General features: G+C 30.7%; 2 protein-coding genes across 2 annotated transcripts in view; one reads left to right on the forward strand and one right to left on the reverse strand.

The window, feature by feature from the left end:
• Positions 1–13282, reverse strand: part of LOC144548397 (uncharacterized) — a 42777-nt gene that overhangs the window by 12730 nt on the left and 16765 nt on the right. The gene's annotated exons all lie outside the window — the stretch shown is intronic.
• LOC144548308 (membrane-bound transcription factor site-2 protease homolog) lies at positions 213–3888 on the forward strand. The gene is made up of 6 exons (XM_078296983.1): positions 213–232; positions 656–806; positions 896–976; positions 1569–1946; positions 2061–2381; positions 3465–3888. The coding sequence occupies exons 1-6, from the start codon at positions 213–215 to the stop codon at positions 3642–3644; spliced, it is 1131 nt and encodes a 376-aa protein (XP_078153109.1). The 3' UTR covers positions 3645–3888.

Genomic DNA, 13282 nt, shown 5'->3' on the forward strand with positions numbered 1-13282 from the left:
CCCCACGTGGCACTCTCTGTCTCTCAAATTTTTATTCCAATTATTTCCTTCTTTCTCTCATCTTTCTCTAGCTAAGTCAAAACCGCCCTAGTAATTAACGAAATTAGAACAGAGAAATTGAGAAAGGAAGAGCGGACAAAAAAATAAAAGAGAGAAAGGGGTCGAACCAAGTAACGATCGTATCTGATTGCTGAGAAACAACAAGGTGACGAATGAGACGAAGGAGACAGAGGTATTCGCATCGCAGCACGTACCTATCGTCCTCTTCAACATCACATGTAAGTGTTGGAGCAATACTCGGTACTTAAATAAATCTATGTCGTGCTTTTCTAGATCATGCACAATCTTGTCACATAATTTAATGATGAGTTCATTAATTTATTCCCACACTCACTTGGTGTTAGAATTGCACGTACACTACTTAATTTCAGATATAACTCTCTTTCTGACATTCGTATTGGTTAAAATAAATATATTCACTATTTACTAGTTTAAGCCAAGTTTCTGGCATTCTGGTACAGTTTAACAGCTATGGTCAATTTCCCTTTGTGTTTACTCAGTCTGTACCAGAATCCATAAAAACAACCAGAAGCAGTAAATATTATATTTTTTTAGTGATTTCCTACTAATTAATTATTAAATTTTTTAACCACAGTGAAGGCCTGCAAATAGAGTACGACATTGCAATATTTTTAGCAGTACTCTTTCCAGGGGCATTGGTGACCTTAAACAAAATTTCACTTGAGAATTTGTGTCCTTTTGCTTTCCTTCGTATATACTGTGCCGGTATCTGGCACAACATAGTGGTAAGTTTTTGTGTTTAGTTAAATCTCTTTCTGTTTCTCCTAAGAAACCAATAAAGCTATTTTGGATCGTGAGCAGTTCTTTGTTGTAGCTGTGTTTAGGTTGCTCTTTGACTATGCTGTCTCTTCCTCTGCTCCTATACCCTCTCTATACACACGGTGAAGGCCTTGATGTAAGTCCCTTTCTTTTGTTGTCACAAAAGCACTGCTGTTAGTCTGTATTTGCAAAAGACACCAATTTTCATTTTTGGAAATTATAAAAAACATACAAATTTAACATTTGCAGCAGCAGATGAGTGTTGTAGTCCTAGAATATTAATACAGGAGATCACATTTTTAGGCCCATAAATGGTTTTTCTTATAAATTCAATTCCTACTATAATTATTCTTTCTGATATATCTAAAATTCTAACACTAATCATTTATTTACTAGTACAAAAGAAATTAAGCAAACAATTGTTTTGTGCAAAGATAGTTAAAACAAAGATTCTTTTCAAGATAGAAGTATTTTCAAGACAAATAATTTAGTTAAAATTTGTCTTGCTTATATAATTTTTTTTTTTTAGCAAATCCCATATTACAGTGATGGAATCTGCAAATAAAATGGCAGTGTTTTTAGAAGTCCCTTTTCTCATTTGCTTTTTTCTGTGGTGCTCATCTCCCTGTATTACACTATTACTCCATACCATTAGTAAAATCATCATTATTATTTTTTAGAAGTTATATTAGAATATGTATATAGTAGTTGACTAATTTACAAAACAGGCCTTGAACGTGCCAAAATACTCCTCTTTATCTGCGCATCTATCACCTCTTGATTTAATTGTAACCGTTGATGGATTGAGAGTCACAAGCATTGATGACTGGTTCCAGATCCTGACAAGAAATAAATCACAAAATATTCACGAAAAGGGCTATTGTGTCCCAATCTCATGGGTAGAGGCTGGAGATATTCTGATCGCAGGAAACCGAAATGGAGAGTGTCCCCAAGACTTCTCTCCATTTCAGACCTTGTCCTGTACCAATTCGAGTCTCGTAAGGAGTGACAAAATTGAAAGCCTTAGGCATTGTTTGATTGCAAAAGATGTGGCTAGGCTTAGGAAATGTGAATATACTGGGGATTATTGTGCATCTTCAAAGGAATAAATGAGTTTCTTTTCTTTCTTTTTTTCTCATTAGTCCTGGAAGAACTCAAAACTCAACCAAATTAAAGTTGGGGTTATAGTTACCTTTACTAACACAAATCAAATCTGACAGGAAGAGATGTGCATGACACCTGTCGAGTACCCTGGGATGTCATGGGTCGAGATCTTTTATCAAAGCACATACACCTCAAGATGCAAGCAATTGACTTCGAGTCTTGATCCAATTGCAAATCAAGATCAGTATCCTTGTGGCTTGTCATTTGTATACATTGGTGATGCATCCTTTGTGGCTCGTTCTCTAACTCTATCGTCATATAAACCTAGATCGGGATTGTATATTAGTTTAAGTGTGTATATTCCTTACTTAATGGAGAAGGCTTTGCATTCAGTATTTCATGTCTCACTGGCTTTGGGAGTGGTCAATTGCTTACCAGTAAGTCTCAGTTTCATTTTAACTTCTTAATTTCTTTTGCATGGGTAATGTTTTTGTAGCACTTGGTTTATACATGGCTGGTTATCTGTGAAAAAAGTTTTAAAATTTTGTAGAGTATGTGGAAGTTATTTTGTTTTGTAGGACAATACATATTTCTCATTTTTTTGTCAGGGGTATATATGATATTTTGGCATTTAGCAAGGCCATGCATACATTAACTTGTGCTGGTAGGGAAGTGGTACATTGCATCTAGGTTAGGAATTCAGCTCGTATTAATTATAGTCTTACCAATCTACTATGCCTATAAAGATTTACTGGTATCATCTAGCTTTTCATATATACATATAGGGGTGATTAATGAGCGAGCATGAGCGAGTTAGGGTATGCTCATGCTCGCTCATTAAGTAAATGAGCGAGTTTAAATGAGCGGATAAACGAGCGAGTTGTAAATGAGCGAGCTTTTAATGAGCGAGTTATGAGCGGCTCACGAGTTATGACTTATGACTCATAACAAAATTATATAGTGTGCCCACGCATAACAAAATTTGTTAAAAGTCATCATAACAAAATCCAACAAATTGTCATAATTCATTTAAATAAGCGAGTTGTTATGACTATTACTTGTTTTGGGATTTAGGCGGAGGTTTTGGTTCTGCCGATTTACAAAAAAAAATGAATATGAAACTATGAATATTAGTATATTACACACGATTAAATGTTACATTGTGCTCACTATATTACACAAGATCAAATATGAAACTATGCTTACTATTTATCAATCTTAATGAGGCAATGTTGATGTTATACATAATTATATAGGATTAAATATGGCAAGGATTAGATGTGGCAAATGCTTAATGAGCGAGTTGGGTCATGCTCATGCTCGCTCATTAAGTAAATGAGCGAGTTGTTAATGAACGAGTTTAAATGAGCGGATAAATGAGCGAGTTTAGGCGAGCTTTTAATGAGCGAGTTATGAGCGGCTCACGAGTTATGAGCGATTTACTCACCCCTATATACATACACGTGTTTGTCTGTGTAACTTTTCATACACTGATTCATTTTTTTATTTTCATTATTTAGGTGTATCTTTTGGATGGTGCATCAATTTTGGAAACCGTTCTTTTCTATTTCACTCGGCTTACACAGAGGGAAAAACAACTTAGTCTTAAAGTCGGTCTTTTGGTTGGGACCTCACTGTCTATCATTTCCTGCGTTAGAATGCTTTTTGCATTGTATCTTGTGTCATATAGAAGGAGGTAAATTCTCAGACTCTAGAGGTCATTTTATACACAACCATAGTTGTACATAGAATAAAAGGTTGTCTCTTAAAAGCAGGATTTATTTCATTTTGTTTGGTGGTGTTAGTATGCGTTTATTTTGTTTTTATTTTTTTTGTTATCAATGCCCGTAGGCTTACACAGCAGGGACATATATAAGCATTAAGCTAATTTACCAGAATCCCCGAAATTAAACCATAAGCCCTGAAATTTTACCAGAACCCCTGAAAATTATCATAATCCCTGAAAATTTACCAGAACCCCTGAAAATTTAATTGTAGAGCCAGTAAAAGCAGGTTTTTCGGTTTTGAGTTCAAGTGCCACCGAGGCTGTGGTATTATGATTTATACCTTTTTTACTATTTATTTGACATGCAATTTTGAACTGATTGAAGTCCGAATCTTTTATCTGAATCATCAAAAGGAAAGATATAAACAAAGTAATTTTGAATGTGCTTAAAAAGGATTTGTAAAATCTGGCAATTCAAATTTAGTCTTTACCATATATTTTGATTTTGTAGTGCTGCTGTGGAATTTAAAGTTTAGAAAACAGAAGAGGGGGATACTATTTCAACATTAAAATGTGACCTCACAATTATGATCCTCTATAATGCTACATGATTATAATAATTGCACACTTGATAGTCTTATCAGATAAAGAGCTGTTAATTTTGTAGAAAATTGATTTCTAAATCCTGGGAGGGGTTGTGTCAGTTACAAACATAGTGAATATCAATAAAATAAGTAAATATAAAATTATGAGATGGTGAACTCTAGGAGATCTTTCTCATCACTCTTCAAATATCAAATATAGATTCTGGTGTCTTAATTATAAATGACATTTCATAGCCTTGTTAAAGGCCACAATTTTCTTTTCTCTCTTTCCTTCATCTCATGAAATTCAATGGAAATCACCAAAATTAAATAAGTAATATGAAAATCTGTCATTTTCTTAAACTAGAGATCTCTAGATTGATTTCACATACATCAGAATTAATTTGATACAAAAACTCTCGACTAGTATATATTAGGTTGTAGTTTCACATTATGAACTTTTATTTCTTCTTTTATATTGTTGGTATGCTCTTTTTGTTCATACAAATAATGTAGGGTTTGTTAACAAGGGAATACTAATTATGCAAAAGCACAAAATATGATTACTCAAGTGATCATAAGCATTTATTTTGCTAAAATATAAGAATTAAAGTTATTAATAGGTAATTCTTAAATTATATTAAACTATGGAAACATTTTATCATAAATAAATATTTTCTTTATTATATTAAAAAGAGATTTCGAAAGAGAGTTTCTTAAAAAAACCAAATGACAATATCAAGAATTATTTTTATTATTAAATTTCGAAATTAATATTTTATTGAATTTAAATTTATGATAAACACATATTAAAAATGATTAAAAAATAAAAGTATTTTTCATTTTGAGACAATATAAATTAAAGTTAGAAACTAAATAACTTAGGTTCAAGACTTGAGATTGAGGAACGTATATAACAAACGGAATTCCAGGTGCAGGGTACTTATCTCGGATAGTTGTTCAAGTACATTATCATTTTAGTTAAGTATATATTATTTTGTTAGATGAGTTGAACATATACAAATCAATCCAAAGATTCCATGCATGATTGGATACGATCAGCAAACAGGGGCATGATGTTTACATTTCAGGATGTATACAGTGAGTCGTGGGTCTCCGCCTTGATGTTATATGTTTCGCGGCGACCTTGTTTGGTGAAATATTCGTCAATTATTGCTATCGATTTAATTTATTGTTTTTTAAATCTATAGAGAAGACAAGGCTATAGTTATCGCCTAACAATAAAATAGAGCTGCGGGCCTTATGGACTGATGAGTTTCATATTCAAACGACAAAACTGATTAATCAGTTGAGGTTAAATAAATCAGAGATCTAGAGGTTAAAATAATGGGGCCCCATGCAGGTTCACATTATTAATTTCTTAAAGTTAGATAGAACTAGCTAGATCTAGATTGATTTCACATATATACATCAGAATTTGATACAAAAACTCTTGATGTACTACATTACAACAGTGTTAGGTTGTAGTTTCACAGTATGAAATTTTTTAGTTAGTTCTTTAATATTGTTGGTATGCTCTTTTGCTTCATACAAATAATGTAGGGTTTTTTAGATCTGGAACAAGGGAATATTAATTATGCAAAAGCACAAAATATGATTACTCAAGTGATCATAAGTATTTATTTTGCTAAAATATAAAAATTAAAATTATTAATAGGTAATTCTTAAATCAATACTCCTAATAAAACCATGTTAAATTTTGGAGGGGTGAAGAGGCGATCTTCCCATAGAAGATCTCAGCCTCACATTCAATCAATCTCAGGAATTAAACACTGTTCAATTTTATACAACTTTTTTCATGTAACCTTACATGTAGAAATATAAAATTAGTTAAAAACCTACCCGCACCGATTTATTTAATACATTTTGTGGGCATATGCATGTTAGTAAGGTTTAACAAAATTAAATGAAATTTCAAGTTGGAATCTCGTCCCTTTTCTGAGCCGATTTTATTCAATCGGATAGAAAAGCAGTCTACTGCACATTCACATTTTTATCAAAATAATTGTAAAATAAGAAAAAATTTATTCATTTATTAATTGATTACATGCTAAAACATAGAAAAGAAATTAAATGAAATTCTATTTCTTTAATACAAACGAAGTATCTCTATAGAAAAAATACTAAAAAAATATCACATAACTGAAGCTTTCCATTGTATTTTGACTATATATATTTTTTTTTGACAAATCACATTTATCACACTGTCTAATTTTTGTTTGACAAATATTATATTTCATTATATTTCATGATATTTGTTTCCAAAACATATGAAATATTTATTATTAATTCTACTCTAATGTTAACTTTAATTATCCTGTTAACATTTTTTTTAAAAATAAATTTCCAAATCATTCTTACATTATTCAATCCAAATTAGAAAATCATCAACAACTAACAAAATATTTTTAAAAAAATATCTCAAGAATTCTCAGTTATTTTTATATGATCCAACTTACAGTAAAACATGCTAGAAATGAGGCAACCGGCTCCTTGGCCCGCTAACAAAGGATTTTTAGATTTTGAAATTAAAGAAACTTGAAAATAGCCTTCAGCCTTTGACATCCAAAATTAATTAAAATATCTGAAAAATGGAGTTCATGTGATAAGAGATTGTTGGTCTTCTAAACTGGAAAGACGTGGTGCGACAACAAATTATGTTAGTTTGTTGTTCACATTGATTTTCTCAAATATCATAAAAGTGTTAGTAATTAAATTTTTTGAAAAATAAATATAAATATTATAAGGGATTATTTGTTGGACAATATATTTCTAGATTTATGTAAGAATAATTGATATTGAGATATTTATATAAATAAAACAACACAACATATTCATCCAAGCATCACGACAATCTCATTATATCTCATATATAATGATGAAGTTGTGATGACTAGAAAATGCTTTCCGCACAAACATTGCAATAATTTTTATTTTCGCTTATAACCAAGAGCATACTTCATGATTAAATGGGTCTACTCAATCTCCTCCATTTCAACTTTCGATGGACACCTCCATTTTTGTATTTTCTGATCGAGCTTTCTAACTTATTGCTAGAATGCCACTTTTTATTTTTTTTATTTCTCTTATTCAATTATTATTGTTATCCATTTCTTTTTCTATTTCTTTTTAAGATTCAACAAGGACACGAATTTTGAAGCACATCAAATGCTTCCCAAGTCTATTGGACCCAAATTTGATTTCAAAGGCTATCGAACCCAAACCACTCCACTGATAATCCTGGTTTCATGCCTAATTGGAAATGTATAAGATATTTTAGCTTGCCATTTACAATATTATATAGTTTAATTTTGCATAGCGTGTAAAATAAACTTTAGAACATAGCCAAGCTAGGTACTATCTTACAGTTGATCATGGTCATATTGGTTTTGCAATGCATTGTGTGACATTTGCTGTTTAAAGGGGTAGTTGCACAATTGCAGCGAAATGGGAATTTATTGGTTAATCATGTATTAAGCTTGAAATGTTCCTTTGTCATACAATTATGCCATAATTTAACCTTGCAATATGATTGATGGTTCAGGCAAGAGGCAACAATTAAATAATTGAATAAAAATGCAACAGTTTGGATAACCAATTACAACATTTTTTTTTTTCAAATGATATATGCAACATAAAGCAATAGTTTACTTAATTTCAAGTAATAATTCTCAGTACATCAAATAACAAATTATGTAAAATTGCAAAATTGCAAGAGAATTTTTTTAAATAAATAAATATTTTTCTAATAAAGTGAGATCAAGTCATACAACCGCATTTTATTATTTCACAAAGAATCCTCCATCCAATTCATAAAATATTATCTTTCGTAATAGACCAAAAACTGGTCCTAAAAATAAATAAATTATTATTTGTGCTACACAAACTACGAAATTGCAATTCTCATAATTACACTTACACCTCGATCATGCCTATAAAATAAATAAAATAAAAATAGATAGAAAAGTTGGATCTAGCTAATATCCAATATAATCATACATAAAATCAAATATATAGTACATAAAATTAACGCTTATCAAATCATGCGCTGTGGATGATAAGATGTTAAAAGTTTCTAAAAAGATGGAGACAAAAATGATCAACACATGACATTTATGATAAATATTCATCACATATATATATTTATAAGTATTGTAAATAGCTAATTACAGCAACGTTATAGTTATTTCGAATCATGAAAACTAAATTATGAGATGTAAATGTGCTAATTCAACTACGACTGCTATAACTGTAATAGGTTACTGTTATTGTAGCTACGCGCTATTGTTGACCACTATATACTATATGGGCTTTTTTTTTTTTTTTTTTTAATTTATATGGACTTTTGTACTTCTGTTTCTTATTTGTAATACTATAAAGTATCAGTCGATATAGAAGAATATTTCATCTTATTTATGAACTTGCCACAATACCTTCATTTTATCGGATGAAAACCCGAATCAGTCTAAACCGTTAGAAAATGGACAATAGTAGATCCTGTTTTTGTAGTAATGATTGTTGATAGTAAAAATATTATTTAGCCTCCCCTTACTCATCATATCCTAGTTCTGTCTCCTTAGAAACATGCAATCTTTTATCGTTCTAAAGGATAAAATAAAATTCATCTCGTTTCCTTTTCGACAAAATATTTAATATATTCTGAAAAATAAAAAAAATGTTGAACCTAGAGAGCACTCATTATTAATTTCAAAGTTCAAAGGTTTGGGTGAATTTTGTAAATAATCGTAGAAATTGGGCAGAGGGAATAAGAGGTGGAGGTCCCAGGACAATTAACTTTTTTGGTGGATAGTTTACAAATGAATGGTTTGAATTGAAATAAAAATAAATACGAATTAAGATCTCTTTTGCTTCCTTCACTTCATGAACTCACCACTTGGAACTTCACTTAATACGTTGGTGTTGACTGCTGACCCATTACCGAGAGAAGTCACTACACAAAAGACTAACTTGGGTGAGAAGAGAGTATATATATATTCTGAGGCCCACATGTTAATACCTGAACCCTCAATTTGAGTTAACACAGGTTGTCAATTAATTAATCTACACACGATCGAAGACAACACGAGGAGGGTTTTGTATACAATCTGATGGAGCAATCTTTTCGACGAGGATGTTAATTATTTGTGCTACAGGACTTCAATTTGCACCACATCAGCTGCCCATTTGTTTTTTATTAAAATTAATTCTACCTCTCATAGTAACCAAACTATATATGTTAATTAAATTGCATGGACACGATTTGTTCCCAAGAACAACTTAATTTCAGAACAAATCACGAGATGCTACAATTTTTGCAGCACATGAAATTAGAAATTAGGAATATCAATTATATATGGACCCAATTCAACGAAATCAACCCGTATCCGATTCAATATGTAAACTTGCCAAAAGAAAAACATATCAAACGGTCACTATTAGACGTTAATTGTTATGGCTAAAAGTCTTACAAGCAACCAAACTTCAATGGAGTATATATGTATTTTATTTTATTTTTATTTTATTTTTAATTATTTCAATATTCTAGCTTATTTTGTGACGACACATAGTCAATTTTTATGAGAACTCTGGGAAAAATGAAAATAAATATTAATCATTATTAATTATTAATCAGTCGATTGAGGTATAATTAAAGAACAATTAAGACCTTCCTTCCAAATTAAAATGTAAATAAATGCAATATTTTTTCCTTTATGAAGTAAAATGGGGATCAAATTAAGTCCCCATTTGTTGAATTGATTGATAAAATAAAGTTTCAATAATGGACATATATATATATTTAATAATACTAATAAATAAAAAATAACACATCAAACAAACAAATATACAAATGAAGAAATTGAAACCCTTGTATTTAAGGTTATAAACCATGCATATTACAGAGATAGCCAGCTGGTTATCAACTACATAAAGAAGACTTCAATCATAATAATTAAACTTTAGAACATAGCCAAGCTAGGTACTATCTTACAGTTGATCATGGTCATATTGGTTTTGCAATGCATTGTGTGACATTTTCTGTTTAAAGGGGTAGTTGCACAATTGCAGCGAAATGGGAATTTATTGGTTAATCATGTATTAAGCTTGAAATGCTCCTTTGTCATACAATTATGCCATAATTTAACCTTGCAATTAATATGATTGATGCTTCAGGCAAGAGGCAACAATTAAATAATTGAATAAAAATGCAACAAACAGTAAGGATAACCAATTACAACATTCTTTTTTTCAAATGATATGTAACATAAAGCAATAGTTTACTTAATTTCAAGTAATAATTCTCAGTAAATCAAATAACAAATTATGTAAAATTGAAACTAAAATTTCAAAATTGCAAGAGAATTTTTTTAAATAAATAAATATTTTTCTAATAAAGTGAGATCAAGTCATACAACAGCATTTTATTATTTCACAAAGATTAATCCTCCATCCAATTCATAAAATATTATCTTTTGTAATAGACCAAAAACTGGTCCTCAAAAATAAATAAATTATTATTTGTGCTACACAAACTACGAAATGGCAATTCTCATAATTACACTTATCATGCCTATAAAACAAATAAAATGAAAATAGATAGAAAAGTTGGATCTAATTTCAGATGTAATCATACATTAAATCAAATATATAGTACATAAAATTAACGCTTATCAAATCATGCGCTGTGGATGATAAGATGTTAAAAGTTTCTAAAAAGATGGAGGCAAAAATGATCAACACATGGCATTTATGATAAATATTCATCATATACATATATTTATAAGTATTGTAAATAGCTAATTACAGCTACATTATAGTTATTTCGAATCATGAAAACTAAATGATGAAATGTAAATGTGCTACTTCAATTACGACCGCTATGACTGTAATAGGTTACCGTTATTATAGTTACGCGCTATTGTTGACCGCTATATATACTATGTGGGCTTCTTTCTTATTTATTTTTCTAATTTATATGGACTTTTGTACTTCTGTTTCTTATTTGTAATACTATAAAGTATCAGTCGATATAGAAGAATATTTCATCTTATTTATGAACTTGCCACAATACCTTCAGTTTATCGGATGAAAACCCGAATCAGTCTAAACCGTTAGAAAATGGACAATAGTAGATCCTGTTTTTGTAGTAATGATTGTTGTAGTAAAAATATTATTTAGCCTCCCCTTACTCATCATATCCTAGTTCTGTCTCGTTAGAAACATGCAATCTTTTATCGTTCTAAAGGATAAAATAAAATTCATCTCGTTTCCTTTTCGACAAAATATTTAATATATTCTGAAAAATAAAAAAAATGTTGAACCTAGAGAGCACTCATTATTAATTTCAAAGTTCAAAGGTTTGGGTGAATTTTGTAAATAATCGTAGAAATTGGGCAGAGGGAATAAGAGGTGGAGGTCCCAGGACAATTAACTTTTTTGGTGGATAGTTTACAAATGAATGGTTTGAATTGAAATAAAAATAAATGCGAATTAAGATCTCTTTTGCTTCCTTCACTTCATGAACTCACCACTTAATTGGAACTTCACTTAATACGTTGGTGTTGACAGCTGACCCATTACCGAGAGAAATCACTACACAAAAGACTAACTTGGGTGAGAAGAGAGTATATATATATTCTGAGGCCCACATGTTAATACCTGAACCCTCAATTTGAGTTAATACTGGTTGTCAATTAATCTACACATGTTCGAAAACACGATCGAGGAGGGTTTTGTATAAAATCTGATGGAGCAAATTAATTAATTAGTTGAGGAGGGGTTCAAATAACCGTGGGCACATGATAAAGAAGTGTTATAGAGCCCACCTGTCAGGCCCTCGTGAAACAAATAACACAGAACACGAGGAGAGGAGGGTTCTGAAAGCTAGCTTGGACCTCTTAATTTTAATTAGGCTTTCGGCCCTTGATCTTGATCCATTCCTCTCTTTGAACTCGGCCCACTTTTCCCTTAATTCCATTGCAGTCTTTTCGATGAGGTTGTTATTTGTGCTACAGGACTTCAATTTGCACCACATCAGCTGCCCATTTGTTATCCTGATCAAAATTCCACCTCTCATAGTAACCAACTATGTTAATTAAATTGCATGGACACGATTTGTTCCCAAGAACAACTTCATTTCAGAACAAATCACGAGATGCTACAATTTTTGCAGCACATGAAATTAGAAATTAGGAATATCAATTATGGACCCAATTCAACGAAATCAACCCGTATCCGATTCAATATGTAAACTTGCCAAAAGAAAAACATATCAAACGGTATTAGACGTTAATTGTTATGGCTAAAAGTCTTACAAGCCAACAACTTCAATGGAGTATATATGTATTTGATTTTTTTTTTTTTAAATTATTTCAACATTCTAGCTTATTTTGTGACGACACATAATCAATTTTTACGAGAACTCTGAGAAAAGTGAAAATAAATATTAATCATTATTAATTATTAATCAGTCGATTGAGGTATAATTAAAGAACAATTAAGACCTTCCTTCCAAATTAAAATGTAAATAAATGCAATATTTTTTCCTTTATGAAGTAAAATGGGGATCAAATTAAGTCCCCATTTGTTGAATTGATTGATAAAATAAAGTTTCAATAATGGACATATATATATATATATATTTAATAATACTAATAAATAAAAAATAACACATCAAACAAACAAATATACAAATGAAGAAATTGAAACCCTTGTATTTAAGGGTTATAAACCATGCATATTACAGAGCTAGCCAGCTGGTTATCAACTACATAAAGAAGAATTCAATTATAATAATTAAAAAAAAAAAAAAAAAAAAAACTAGCTAAGTAGCTATTGGAATGCACTTAGGAAGACTTCAATCCATGTAGCAACCATAGGATAGCAAGTGCAATGATAAAAAATTCAGCGCTAGCAGTAACTGAGATGGTGAATGTATATCAAGTTCGGCAACTTTGCTATCGTTAGTGAAAATGCAACACGTATGGGAATAGCTAATAAGAAGGAGGCG

The sequence above is a fragment of the Carex rostrata genome, chromosome 33 (assembly GCF_964058835.1).
Source record: "Carex rostrata chromosome 33, lpCarRost1.2, whole genome shotgun sequence".
NCBI classification, from domain to species: domain Eukaryota; kingdom Viridiplantae; phylum Streptophyta; class Magnoliopsida; order Poales; family Cyperaceae; genus Carex; species Carex rostrata.

Bases quoted from the DNA above. Each gene is read 5' to 3' on its own strand.
- LOC144548308 (XM_078296983.1), top strand. From the start codon at position 213: ATGAGACGAAGGAGACAGAG. The intron at 233-655 runs GTATTCGCATCG...TTTTAACCACAG, and splicing joins ATGAGACGAAGGAGACAGAG to TGAAGGCCTGCAAATAGAGT. The intron at 977-1,568 runs GTAAGTCCCTTT...TTTACAAAACAG, and splicing joins CACACGGTGAAGGCCTTGAT to GCCTTGAACGTGCCAAAATA.